General features: G+C 38.1%; 2 protein-coding genes across 2 annotated transcripts in view; one reads left to right on the top strand and one right to left on the bottom strand.

Annotated features, from left to right (window-relative positions):
* Nucleotides 1-4,475, top strand: part of sik2a (salt-inducible kinase 2a) — a 33,713-nt gene extending 29,238 nt beyond the window's left edge. The window contains exons 12-15 of the mRNA XM_016558971.1: nt 929-1,083; nt 1,268-1,387; nt 2,255-2,349; nt 2,447-4,475. Coding sequence (XP_016414457.1) covers nt 929-1,083; nt 1,268-1,387; nt 2,255-2,349; nt 2,447-2,882 — 806 coding nt within the window. The 3' untranslated portion in view covers nt 2,883-4,475. The remainder of the gene's footprint in view (nt 1-928; nt 1,084-1,267; nt 1,388-2,254; nt 2,350-2,446) is intronic.
* Nucleotides 4,476-9,143: 4,668 nt separating this feature from the next.
* ppp2r1ba (protein phosphatase 2, regulatory subunit A, beta a) overlaps nt 9,144-12,633 on the bottom strand; it is a 16,911-nt gene continuing 13,421 nt past the window's right edge. Inside the window, exons 10-15 of the mRNA XM_016558968.1 lie at nt 11,734-11,907; nt 11,459-11,519; nt 11,115-11,269; nt 10,633-10,775; nt 10,447-10,538; nt 9,144-10,236 (exon numbers count right to left, since the gene is read on the bottom strand). Coding sequence (XP_016414454.1) covers nt 10,220-10,236; nt 10,447-10,538; nt 10,633-10,775; nt 11,115-11,269; nt 11,459-11,519; nt 11,734-11,907 — 642 coding nt within the window. The 3' untranslated portion in view covers nt 9,144-10,219. The remainder of the gene's footprint in view (nt 10,237-10,446; nt 10,539-10,632; nt 10,776-11,114; nt 11,270-11,458; nt 11,520-11,733; nt 11,908-12,633) is intronic.

Raw genomic sequence — 12,633 nt, 5'->3', positions numbered from 1 at the left:
TGAATAAAGAGAGAGAGAGAGAGAGAGAGAGAGAGAGAGAGAGAGAGAGAGAGAGATTAAGCATGTGTAAATTACCTCTCTGAGTCTGTGCGTCTCTCAACAGTGTTCGGCAGCAGCGTCTCTATACTAATAGCGAAACTGTAAGTTCATCTGTTTCAAGAACAGCAGTTATTACCTCGCTAGTAAGAAATGGCATGCAGCTTTTAAATTGCTAAACTATTTTACTGATAAAATCAGAGCAGCTCTGACAACATGTTTCTGTGGAAATTATGTGTCTGTAATGCTATATGTGTCTGGCGTTTGTATGGGAGAGAGCGGGAGAAAGAGAGTATGTGCTTTCTGTACATAATAAAACAGAATTTGTCGTTGTGGGTTTTGGTTCTTTTGCTGTTGTAAGCTAAGGACCTTGAAATAACTGAAATCGTTAGTCGAAGTGATGTGGACATGTGATGCGGTCAAGACCTGCCTGAAACTAATTTAGCCAGTGCATTTCCCTGAAAATAATTGCACGCCTTAGAATGTTTGTCAACCAATCAGATTCAAGCATTCAGCAGCCCTGTAGTATAATATGCAACAAACGACACAAAATCTGCTACCGTATCCGTTCTCCCGTGTATGTGAATGGAGCACAAAACCTAGCGTGACCACCGCTTTAGTCACTTGCCGGCATGTATTTACATGTCATAATCAGTGTTTTGGAAGATTTATTGTTAGCAGATAAAAAAAAAAAAAACTAATTCTGAATGATATCTGACCTTCTATGAATAATGACTACTTTTAAAAGCTGAAAATAATCACAGTGATTCACTCCTGTACTAATTATAGCAGTAGTCAAGACGATGAGTCAGACCACCCCTGCAGCAGTCACAGGAATATCTCCACCAGTTGATCTGACTCTAAAGTCTGTTGTATTTATTGAACCCAACAGGTTTAGTGGCATTCAGACAGCACCTCCAGAACCTGGCCAGGACCAAGGGCTTCCTGGAGCTGAACAAAGCCCAGATAGTGTTAGGAGATGGTGGAGGGGGAGGCGGCAAACACACTCAAGAGCTCCTAGAGCCTCACCACCCATTCAGCCATCAGGTCAGATAGCCATTTGAGCTGTTCTCAGTTTTTTTACATTTCATGTATGGGTATTTTGTCTTTATATTAAATAAAATAGGTAGGAGAATACTGAAAAGAGTGGTTTTGTCTTAATGTTTTATTGTTTGACTTGGCGGCAATTATCTGTAATTTATGCTGATATGAACCAATTTCTAAATTTCAGGAAGATGGACGCCAGTTTCTAAGTGGAAAAGATACGTCGACATTCACTGGTAAAATGCACCCTTATCTGCTATCCAGGAGACAGAGTTTGGAGACACAGTACCTCGCTCAGCGACTACAGGTGGGTCAATTACAAACAAGATTTAGCACAATAAAGAAAAACAAAAAGAAAAAACTTTTACAAATCTACTTTAAATCACACATGCCAAGCTTTTAGAAATGTACTCTTTGTGTGTGGTTTCTTATGTTTTTGAAAAACGTTTAAACAATTTTCAAGAAAAGTTTAAACTTAATGATTCTAAAAAAGTCATTTGGTATAACCAAGTAAAGCATAATATTTTCCATATACCACAAATATATTCAAACATACATATATGTATATAGTTATTGTTTTAAATAGATTTTTCAAAATATTGGGTATTTTTATGTTTTTAGGGAGTCGCACAACATTTTACAACAATGAACTAATCTTGCCTTGTCATGAAAAGCTCAAATTATCTGATTTTTTTAAGAGACTCATTTCCTGTTCCTTTTAATCTTCTTGATTCTGCCTGTTTTTCTTTATGCACCTCAACAAAAAAAAAAATCATAGAAGAGGTGTATTCAAGCCATTGTATGTATTATTGATACTATCGGTAAAAAGGAACTGATCCAGACAAAAGAATAAGTGTCACATCATTGACCCAAATATCACAAAACAATTTTTTTTTTTAAATTGTATTTCTGCCAAAATAGCATTACATAATAATCTCTAATCCTCACTGAAAATCCCATCTATAACCTGTGTGAATTTCTGTGCTAGTCCAGATTAGTTTATTCTGGTTTAGCTAAGATATGCTGCTACTGCATTAATAAGTACACATAAATCTCATAGCAGATCTAGACAAGTGGAGCTGGGGGAGGTGGAAGGTTTCAGGGGAACTCTGATAACGTGCTGCAAGACCAGCAAAATAATTTCAATGGATTATGGCTTGTTTTTTTTTTTCAGAGGGCCAGTCAGTTGGCAAGTGGTCTTGGAAGTGGACATATGTTTTGTAAAGAGGCTGCACCACGCACTTTAGAGCAACAACTGCAGGAGCACAGGTCAGGAACAACTGCCTTCATAATGCATGGATATCCTGAAGTTGTCCTGAAGAATTGCAGTTATGACACATCTGTTCATTTGTAATTCTATGCGCAGACTGCAGCAGAAAAGGCTCTATCTCCAGAAGCAGTCTCAGGTACATGCTTACTTCCACCAGATGCAGCTGGCAGAGGATGCTTACCCCCCTCCCCAGGACTGCAAAGACCCCCAGATCAGCACCAGTCCCTTGTCCAGCCCTCCCTTCACACGGACCCAAAACCTAACCCCTTTTCTGGAGCCCTGCACTTTGTCCCTGACATATAGCCCCAAGTCAGCCCGCTTCCCAGACTGGCCTCCGCTGCCAGACAATCACACAAACTACACCCCATCCCTCCCTACAGAGCCCCTATACGCGTGGAGTCCTACCCAGCCGCCTCTTCCACCGGGCAAAGCAGAAAGCCCTTCAGCCAAAACTGCACCTGAAGCCCCCTTCCTGGACTGCGAGATGATGGAGACCATTGAGGCCCCACAAGGCTGTGTACTCGTAAACTAAATGTGAAATAAAGCACTCTGAGGCTGGCTCTCAGGCATAAGATGTGGTGAAAAAAGACCCTCAGGGACGAACAAGACGCCATGGTTTGGGTCACATCTTATAAACCTACAGACGTGCACTTGATCCTGTGGTAGACCATTACAACTTCATTTTCAGAGATGTTTGTGAGATGTGCTTGTGTCCTGAAATGTCTTTTTTTTTTCGGTATGCACAGATGAAATGTAGTGCAGCTACCATAGAGTATAAAAATCAGTATTAAAGCAATATTACTTTTCCTATATAATACTTTAGAGTTCTATGAGTTTCAGTGTTTTTATAAGTAGTTTGTTTCATCCTTTAATGATCAGTAGCTACTCAAGGATTCATTTAATATTGTGTGATTTTAAATAATAGATAATTAACAGAAATGTGTAAATATTAGGACTTATCTAAAGTGCTGCCAATAGGATGTAATTTTGCAAGCCAACCCGGAAGTTATGGTGCATTCACACCATGTCAGAATTACCGTAATTACGAGATTCTGACTTGTAAAGAGTGCTCACGTCCTCTTAGAACTCGTAATTAGAATTTGTGAATTTTCTGAGAGCTCTGACTTGTGCCACCTGACCTCTGCAACATCACACAAAAACTCTTAAAATGGCAGCGACTTCAGCTGTAAAATGCAGTTAAGCAGTAATATTTAGTTAAACATAATATTTCTGTTTTGTAATGAATAATTAATAATAATTCCTATAATTGACTACTGTGAATGTCTTGATAATGCAAGGATAAAAAAAGACATACAGTACAGTTTAATGTGGCTAGCACAGCTAAATGCATCTAATGTCCCACTAAATAAACAAAGTTGATTAATAAGGTATTTGATGTATTGTGGTTTTGTCTATTGATTATTCAAATGACACAGATTCATTTTGCAGTTAATAGTGTTGCCATAGAGACATATGATTCAGGACGTGAACAGTTCCAGCACAGGTTGTCATCTAGTAATTACCACATGGTGTGAATGCAGCATTGGCATCACCCTGGTTCTCTCGACAAAAGCCAATATGATTTTTATATTCGATTTTTGGGATTATTAAAAACAAATAAAATAAGATCTGTGACCAGCTAAAGTTTATGACTCTTGCACGTTTTGTTAGATAATGAACATAACATTTGTGAATTTTGAAGCCTAAATACAATCACCAGAAGCAAAAAGCTAAAAGTAGGCTATAAACGTCAACACCATTTAGCTTCAGACAACTCTCGGTCTTTATTTAACACCTAAAATAAAGTTGGAATATTTGAGTTACTATAGTTTGTAAAAGTATAAACACAACAAGGCTGTAAAAGACGATTTTTCGTGTTCGATGTGATGTTTAATGTCCCGACAGCCTCTGTAGTCCCATTTTGCCACTCGTTAGCAACCAACTTTTTCAAGACATGTAAAAGCTTAAAAAATCATGAGTGGAGTATTACTGATCTGTTTTATGTTATAACGTATGTTATATAACTGATGATGAATCTGGGTTTTAGGACTCCTGCAGCACTATTGTAAAGTGTTACCACATTGCAACAGCTGTTTGACTATTGGTAAACATTAACAGGCACGACCTAGATCAGGGTTCCTCAAATCTTGCTCAGACAACTCTCGGTCTTTATTTAACACCTAAAATAAAGTTGGAATATTTGAGTTACTATAGTTTGTAAAAGTATAAACACAACAAGGCTGTAAAAGACGATTTTTCGTGTTCGATGTGATGTTTAATGTCCCGACAGCCTCTGTAGTCCCATTTTGCCACTCGTTAGCAACCAACTTTTTCAAGACATGTAAAAGCTTAAAAAATCATGAGTGGAGTATTACTGATCTGTTTTATGTTATAATGTATGTTATATAACTGATGAATCTGGGTTTTAGGACTCCTGCAGCACTATTGTAAAGTGTTACCACATTGCAACAGCTGTTTGACTATTGGTAAACATTAACAGGCACGACCTAGATCAGGGTTCCTCAAATCTTGCCCTGGAGGGCCAATGCGCTGCAGAGTTTAGCTCCAACCCTGATCAAACTCACCTACCTGTGATTTTCTAATGATCCTGAAGACATTGATTAGCATGCTCAGGTGTGTTTGATTAGGGTTAGAGCTAAACTCTGCAGGAAAGTGGATCTCGTGGGCCAGATTTGAGGATCCCTGCTATAGGGTATTCTTGGGAAATTGCTAGGAGGTTACAAGGATGTTTTGGCTGGTTGCTAGGAGGTTACTGTGTGTTCTAGTAGTGGACTGTCAATCCGAATTCAGCTACCTGTGATTTTCTAATGATCCTGAAGACATTGATTAGCATGCTCAGGTGTGTTTGATTAGGGTTAGAGCTAAACTCTGCAGGAAAGTGGATCTCGTGGGCCAGATTTGAGCATCCCTGACCTAGATGATGTCAGCAGTCAAAGTAAAGTTGTTTTGGGCGGAGCAATGATAAACGATTACAAAAATCATCTGTGGAATAATATACGCTGATGGTTGCGCACAGTAAGACCAAACAACATGCGTTCATTCTGAGTTCATGTTGACTTTAAAAATCACACTACCTACTTCAGACTTCTCAGAGTGGACTGGAGAAGTAGAAAAGAACAAGGTTACAGTACATGGTTTTTCTGACAGTACGTTTGCTTTTAGAGCCACTGTAAACATTACTTGGTTTAAACCAATCAGAATCGACAAAATAAAGAATACAATGATCTCACACAGCGTGCACTACTACTCAAACCGAAGTTCAGCAGATTTTTTTTTTTAGAAACTTAAGTGTTGTGCCTTTCAATTCTTCTTGTTCCTTTTTGAAGAATGTCTGTTTTTAGATTTGTTTCTTCAAGTAAAACTTCCTGTTTGGAAATGCAGTATGAAGCACCCTCTTTTTTTTTTGACAGATACCTTGAACCAAAGTCTCCATTTAGGTTCTATTTTGAAGTCCACTATGTGGATTGTTCTGGAACCATGAGATAGTTGTCATGGTCCTACAGTATATGCCATTTAAAAATATAGCAATATCTAGAGTAATAGTTCTGATGTTCAAACTGGGTGTTGATAGTGAGTGTTGTCATTTTATGCCTTTGAATTTGTAGTCAGATCTTTATTGACTATTGTTGATATTAATACCGACATTGAAAAGTGAACCGTTTTGTTATAGTTGTTTTTCAGTGCTAAAATGTTTCCCAGTATGTAATCACAATATGAATTTTGTTATATTCAGTTGAAAATGCTGAGTTCCTTGCACAAGGGGAAATAAAGGTCACGCTCCTTGAGTGAAAACATTTGAGTGACATTTTTGTGCATACATATCTCGCATCACATTACCTCAGTTCTGACTATACTCAGAAAGATAACGGCCTTTCATTGCTTAATAGAATATTGAGACAAATACTGTATGTTTTAAGGGATAATTCACCCAACAATGAAAATTCTGTCATTTACTCACCCTCATTTTGTTACATGGTCATGACAGGAGTTTGGATACTATACAGAGCTCTTTAAAAAAATGCACAGTGAACTGATTACATACAATTTTTTCCAAACTTTAGTATGATGTTATCCATACATTTTTGGTCAGTTTGAGAATTTAGTCTGTACAGCATAGATGGACAGAGACGGATTTCTCCATACAGAATCCATATGATATCATAAACTTCATGCAATTAAATAAGAATTCTCTCACCACAAGTGACAGAAATTTATTTTTTCCATTAAGGAATTTAAAAGGTTTTCCAAGGGGCATTTTTCTAACCTTTTTAAATATTGGCTATGCATCATTTCTGTCAAATTCTAAAATGAATTGATCCATTTATTCAGAACAAAACACTATGGCTGTTACCGAGGAAACCCTTCTTTGCAATGCAGAGGAAGCACAGAAGCTGCATCTGGCATTTAGATGTAATTACATAGACTGTTGATGCAGCTCAGAGGGGGTATAAGTGAATTTATACAGCAAAAATAAGATTAAAGTATCAACTATAAAAACTAAAACCAGCAGTAAATGGCAGCAAGACTTCTGTGAGTCACTGAGTCATTCGATTTGTTTAAAATGACCGATTCATTATTTCCTCAATTCGTAGGAACTGTCTGCAAATTCAGTGTGAGGCAAATAACATGGGTTTTGTCAATAGCAATGATTAAACAAAATCTAGTTTTATGTTTCTTGTATTTTAATTTCTTGTCAGCATGTCGCACGATAGATCTTAAAGGGATAGTTCACTCAAAAATGAAAATTCTGTCATCATTTTCTGAACTTCAAGTCGTTCCAAACCTGTATGAGATTCTTTCTTTTGTAGAACACAAACGAAGATATTGTGAAGAATGTGGTAAACAAAACGCTTATTGTAGCCACAGACCTTTTTTTTTTTTTTTGGTTACCACATTCATAAAAATATATTTTGTGCCCAACAGAAGAAACTCAACATGAGGGTGAGAAAATGACAGAATATTTATTTTTGGGTGAACTATCCCTTTAACTAGAGCTTATTGAACCTGGAACGAAAAAGCTGTAAATAAGCCATATGATGCAGGCAGTTTGTCACTGGTGTAGATTGTAATATAAGCTGGAGAAATGTTGCAAAAATCATGCAAACCCGGAAACAGCCACTGTGTGTGAAATGTAACTTTATACATAGCTGCTGAATGAACAGGAGTGTTGCATAGAGCTGGTTAATTTCCCCTGATGATTAATCTGGGCAGAATGGCACTAACACTCAAAAGGTGAGTCGTGATGTTCCAGCTGTAAACTGTTCATCAGCAGGCACGACAGCAGCAGCTCCACCATTCAGACTCCAGAGAAAACAGCCTTGTCAGAACAAACGCTCAAAGCCATGACGGCTCTCTCAGGCTGTTAGACCTTGCATGCCAGTTGTGTAGCGGTTTTAAAATCTAATAAACTGTAGTGATGAGATCTTGATTTGAATGCAGTTTTCCAAATTAATAAGAAAATCTAATAATTTTTATCAGTTTGGACTGACAGGCTTTAGTTTATTTACCAAACTGAGTCTACCAATTATGCGAGGTGACGGGTTAAAAATAAACCAAACACGCTCTCTCAAAGTTGGGATCTTTCAGAAGGATCTGCAGAGCTGCTGAGGCTGACAGACTTCATTTCTCATCACTTAGCTCTTTTTTGTTCAGTTTTGTAAATAAAATTAGAAAAGTTGACAGTACAATTAAAAAGAGGAAAAATGTGACATTTAACAACATAATAAATATCAAAACAATATCAGTACAACAGACTTGTTGCTTTCATATTTATACACCACCCTACATTCTATTAAGTCCCCTTAATATTAAAAACACTATAGATATACTTTCACATATCCATTGAGATACAGAAACATATGAAATCCACCCAGTTGTAAAACTGTATTTAGTGTACATGTAATATATGATTAAATTAACAGAACATTTGCATACATTACTTATCAAATGTTTGAGGTTGGTAAGATTGTTTTTTTCTATTATGCTCACCAAGACTTCATTAATTTGTGTGTTTGTTTGTGTGTGTGTTTTTTTTTTTAAGTAATAACAGTATTGTGAAATATTATTACCATTAAAAATAACTTTTCTATCTTCATATATTTAAGAAAGTAATTTATTCATGTGATGGCAAAACTGAATTTTCAGCATAATTTCTCCAGTCTTCAGTGTCACATGATCCTTCAGAAATCATTCTAATCTGCTGATTTGATACCCAAGTAAAATGTACTGTTAATATTGAAACCAGCTGTTCTGCTTAATATTATTGTGAAAACCATGATACATATTTATTCAATCCAATTTTAAGACAACAGCATTTATATGAAATAGAAATTGTATTATGTCTTTACTGTTAATTTTGATCAATGTAATGCATCCTTGCTGAAAAAAAAAAAAAAAAGACAAAAAAAATAAATTTGATCTCTCCTGCCATTACCTCACTGTGGCAGGGCAAGTTCCTGGTAGCTGTGCTTTAATTAATTACATGAGCAATTTTCAGAAATTCAACCAGCTGCTTTTGCAGTTTATAGTTTAGGGTTGGTTTTTTTTCCCTCTGGAGAGAAGAGAAGTTTTGAGTTCTGAGAGTTGAGTGCACTATAATAGCCTACTGCAAAAACTCATTTCCAAAGATGAAGGAAATTTGATTTCTCATGATACGCCTCCTTCAATAAACAGCTCTGCTGCAATCCACTCCCAGCTAAGACACATCCTCATGCTATATTGCGTTTTACTGTATATGACCTGATGGATTACAGAAGGTCCACACACAGTGAAATGGGGTTATATAACGTTCTTTATTGAGTTCCCTTCTATCAAGGGCAATGTGACCATATTCATATAAAACCCGAAGCACATTCTAATGACACTCTTAACATAGAAGATACTACTATACTGACTGCACTCTAAAGCTGAAGAAGAATCGGACAGTCAACATCACAGGCAAAAGCAATGTGTTAAGGGAGGGGGTTTAAGATGCCCTGTGATTAATGAGCTTCTCAATATACTGACCGTCTATGGAACCTGTGCGCAAGAGGCATGCAGATGCATTCATATAAAGGACGCAAGTTAAGCATTTTTTTAAAAAACGAAACAAAAAGAGAAAATGTGCAACACGGTCAATGGCACAGAATGCCTTCTGAAGATAAAATGGGCCGTTTTGGAAAGCCCATCCTCTGTTATAACAGTTACAGGAAGCAGATGGAAATCTGTCATGGTCCCTTTAAGAAGATAAGCACTTTGAGAATAGGGGAACAGTATCAGAGCCCTCCACTAAAGAACGGACATGCGGCTAGTGCTTTATGGGGGTCTTGGTTCAACAACAATCAGTGTAAGACAGAGCACAGGAACAGTAATCAAATGATAGGTGCAGTAGTGATTCGCCCCTCTGTCATGCTGTGCGCATGCATGGGTCAACTCTTAAAATCAGCACTTAAGAGCAAAGGTGATTCAGTCAATCAGATCAGATGACTGACGTTAAATCTGGACAACCGATGCCTCAAAACATCTATATTTTTCTAAACCTATGATGCTTCATTACATAGTTAAGCGGATAGTAAAACGCCATCTAAGTGTGTGATCCCAGGCTGAGGGTTAGCAAGTGAAGATACACAGAGCAAGAGGGCTCAGTGGGAAGATCGGGTGAGAGAATGATGAGAATGAGCAAGATGGTTTGTTTGGTGAAGAGTTGAACAAAACACTGAGAGAAGCCAAGTATCCCTAAAACATTTCTTACTGAGAGGGAACGGAGCACATTGTTTCTCCATAAACAGTCCAGTGGACGATCCTAGATGTCAATAAATACAATGGAGGTCAACTTGAGAGATGGGTCTTACGTTCAGCAGAGAAGGTACATTAGGCCAGGGAAAGAACTGTAGGCAGAGAGCAAAAAGAAACGTCAGAACTGTCTGTTTTTCATATTAAATTAAACACATTTAAGTCTTTTGTTTTTTTAACTTAAGTGTTACATAATGCTGAGTCATCAGTTTGCACCGATGCAGGTTGTATTTAAGAATGATAGTAGCTTTTTGGTTTGCGTCAACAGTTGCACAACACTCAAGAGCAGCAGTTGCAGAACTCACCACTGATGGCCTCTTGGGCGAAATATTTCACATCAATGTCTTGATCTGATGCAAGTTTCTCCAGCACTGGTTTCACCTCTGTCTGCAGACAGCTGTAATCAAAAAATACAAAATGAGAGACATAATGCTGAAGTGAGTCACATTAAGAGAAATGTGAGTATTATATAAATGCGGATGAACACATACTTGCTGTCCAGCACCGGTCCAATCTTCTGAAGAGACTTGGCCACATTGAAGCGTACATTGGCTACCTGGTCATTGGACATCTTGAAAACTACAGGGAGCATGTGTTTGGTGGTAATCTCCTGTCCACACACCTCTGACAGAGCCTAAAACAGACCGTTACACACATCAGTGCTGCTGCAGGGGTTAAAGATGAAAGATTCCCCCCGCAATTTTTATAGATTGCAATAATATCATCATTGTAAATTCTTTTGGCCACGACAATCATGTAGTGAAAATCTAATATCATGAAAACTGATAGCAGCCAAATACTATTTCATGGATGATGCACCATTCTGCAAAGAGAATATGAGACAGATTTTAATATATTTTAAGGTCAAAATGTCCGTCAAACTGCACTTTTCCACCTAGTGCATCAGCGCCAGCCCCATACATTCCTCTGTGACTCAGCAGCTGTTTGTTAAAGCTGATAAGCTCTGACTCACATTAATGCAGAAGAGGGTAGTCATCCTGTGCAGGTAGTTGGGGTCATTAGCCATGCCAAGCACTTTGGGCACAATGGTGTTCTGTGCCCACTCTGCTCCAAACTTCTCCACCAGCTTCATCAGGTTACAGGTGGCTGCCTCTCTGATGGCATATACTGAAGATCACAGAGACCAAAGTGTTAGTCCCCTGGCAGACTCCAACACATTATAACAGCTATTTCTATTTTTGTTACAAGCAAACAATTGCAAAAATAACTAGATTTTTTACCTCTCACATTCAACATTACGGGTAAGAGCTGAACATTTTAAAAGGAAATTATGAACGTTCCTTAGAAGAAACCTACCATGATCGACGAGCCACGCCATACACAGAGAATTGAGTTTCTCATCGAAGAACTCTACACCCTGGAAGCACGAGAAAGAGAGAAAAAAAGGATACCTCTTATCAGTTAGATTAGCTTACACGACCCAAGACGACAAGGCAGCAATAAACTAACAGGATGATTAGTTAAATGCTTTAAACTGTTAAGAGAGACTGAAGAATGAGAACTGAACGATGGAACATTCCGAACTCTAGTTTAGGATAAAGCATTCTAGGACACTGACGGTCGGGACTCACCAGCTGTCCAGCAAGAAGGGGCATGTACTCAATGATTGCCAGTCGCACTCGCCATTTGGCATCCTCAGCTAGTTCAACAATAGCCGGAAGCAAAGACTGGGAAAGCTGGCGGATTCCAATCACCTCGTTCACGCAGTCCAAGTTGGAGATGATGTTGAGGCGAACCTCTGGACACTACAGGAAGGACATGACAAAAATTGTAACATTCCAGACAACATGCTAAAAAAAATAACCAATAAAATTGAGTGCCGTTATTAGCAAGTACGACTATTAAAAATATTTTTGTTTAATTGAAAAAAATATATATAAATATTAGATGCAAAACTTGGCAACTAAATAAAATACTAAAGCTAAAACAAAAATTAAAAGGGTGGTTGATTGCGATTTCACTTTTTTAACGTTAGTTAGTGTGTAATGTTGCTGTTTGAGCATAAACAATATCTGCAAAGTTATGACGCTAAAAGTTCAATGCAAACGGAGATGTCTTAAAATTATGGCAGTTTAATGTCTACAAAAACGGCTTGTAGGGACTACAACGAGTTACTTCCCGGGTGCGTGAGGTCACAAACCCAGATTCATTCAGATCATCAGCTCAGCTCCAACAATGAACTGTTCCATTTATACACTTATTTTCACATAGCTATGAGAAGCGTTATACAGGGCTCCAGACTAACATTTGAGAGCAGTGGCACCAGTGCCACTAATGGCGCTTTTCCACTGCGTGGTACGACTTGGCTCTGCTCGGCACGTTTTGCGTTTCCACTGCAGTTCAGTACCGCTTTAGAGTGGCCGGGATTATTCACATGCCGTTATAGTTGCGCCGCCTCTACTATCACGACTTCTAAAAAAAACTTTTTCATTCCGCGTCGCCCCATCAAGCTCTCGCTGGATCCGCTCCTC

Source organism: Sinocyclocheilus rhinocerous, unplaced genomic scaffold (assembly GCF_001515625.1).
Source record: "Sinocyclocheilus rhinocerous isolate Xijiao unplaced genomic scaffold, SAMN03320098_v1.1 scaffold1279, whole genome shotgun sequence".
Classification (NCBI taxonomy): Eukaryota; Metazoa; Chordata; class Actinopteri; order Cypriniformes; family Cyprinidae; genus Sinocyclocheilus; species Sinocyclocheilus rhinocerous.
The sequence above is the reverse complement of the archived record's forward strand: the minus strand, read 5'-3'. Positions and strand labels throughout refer to the sequence as shown.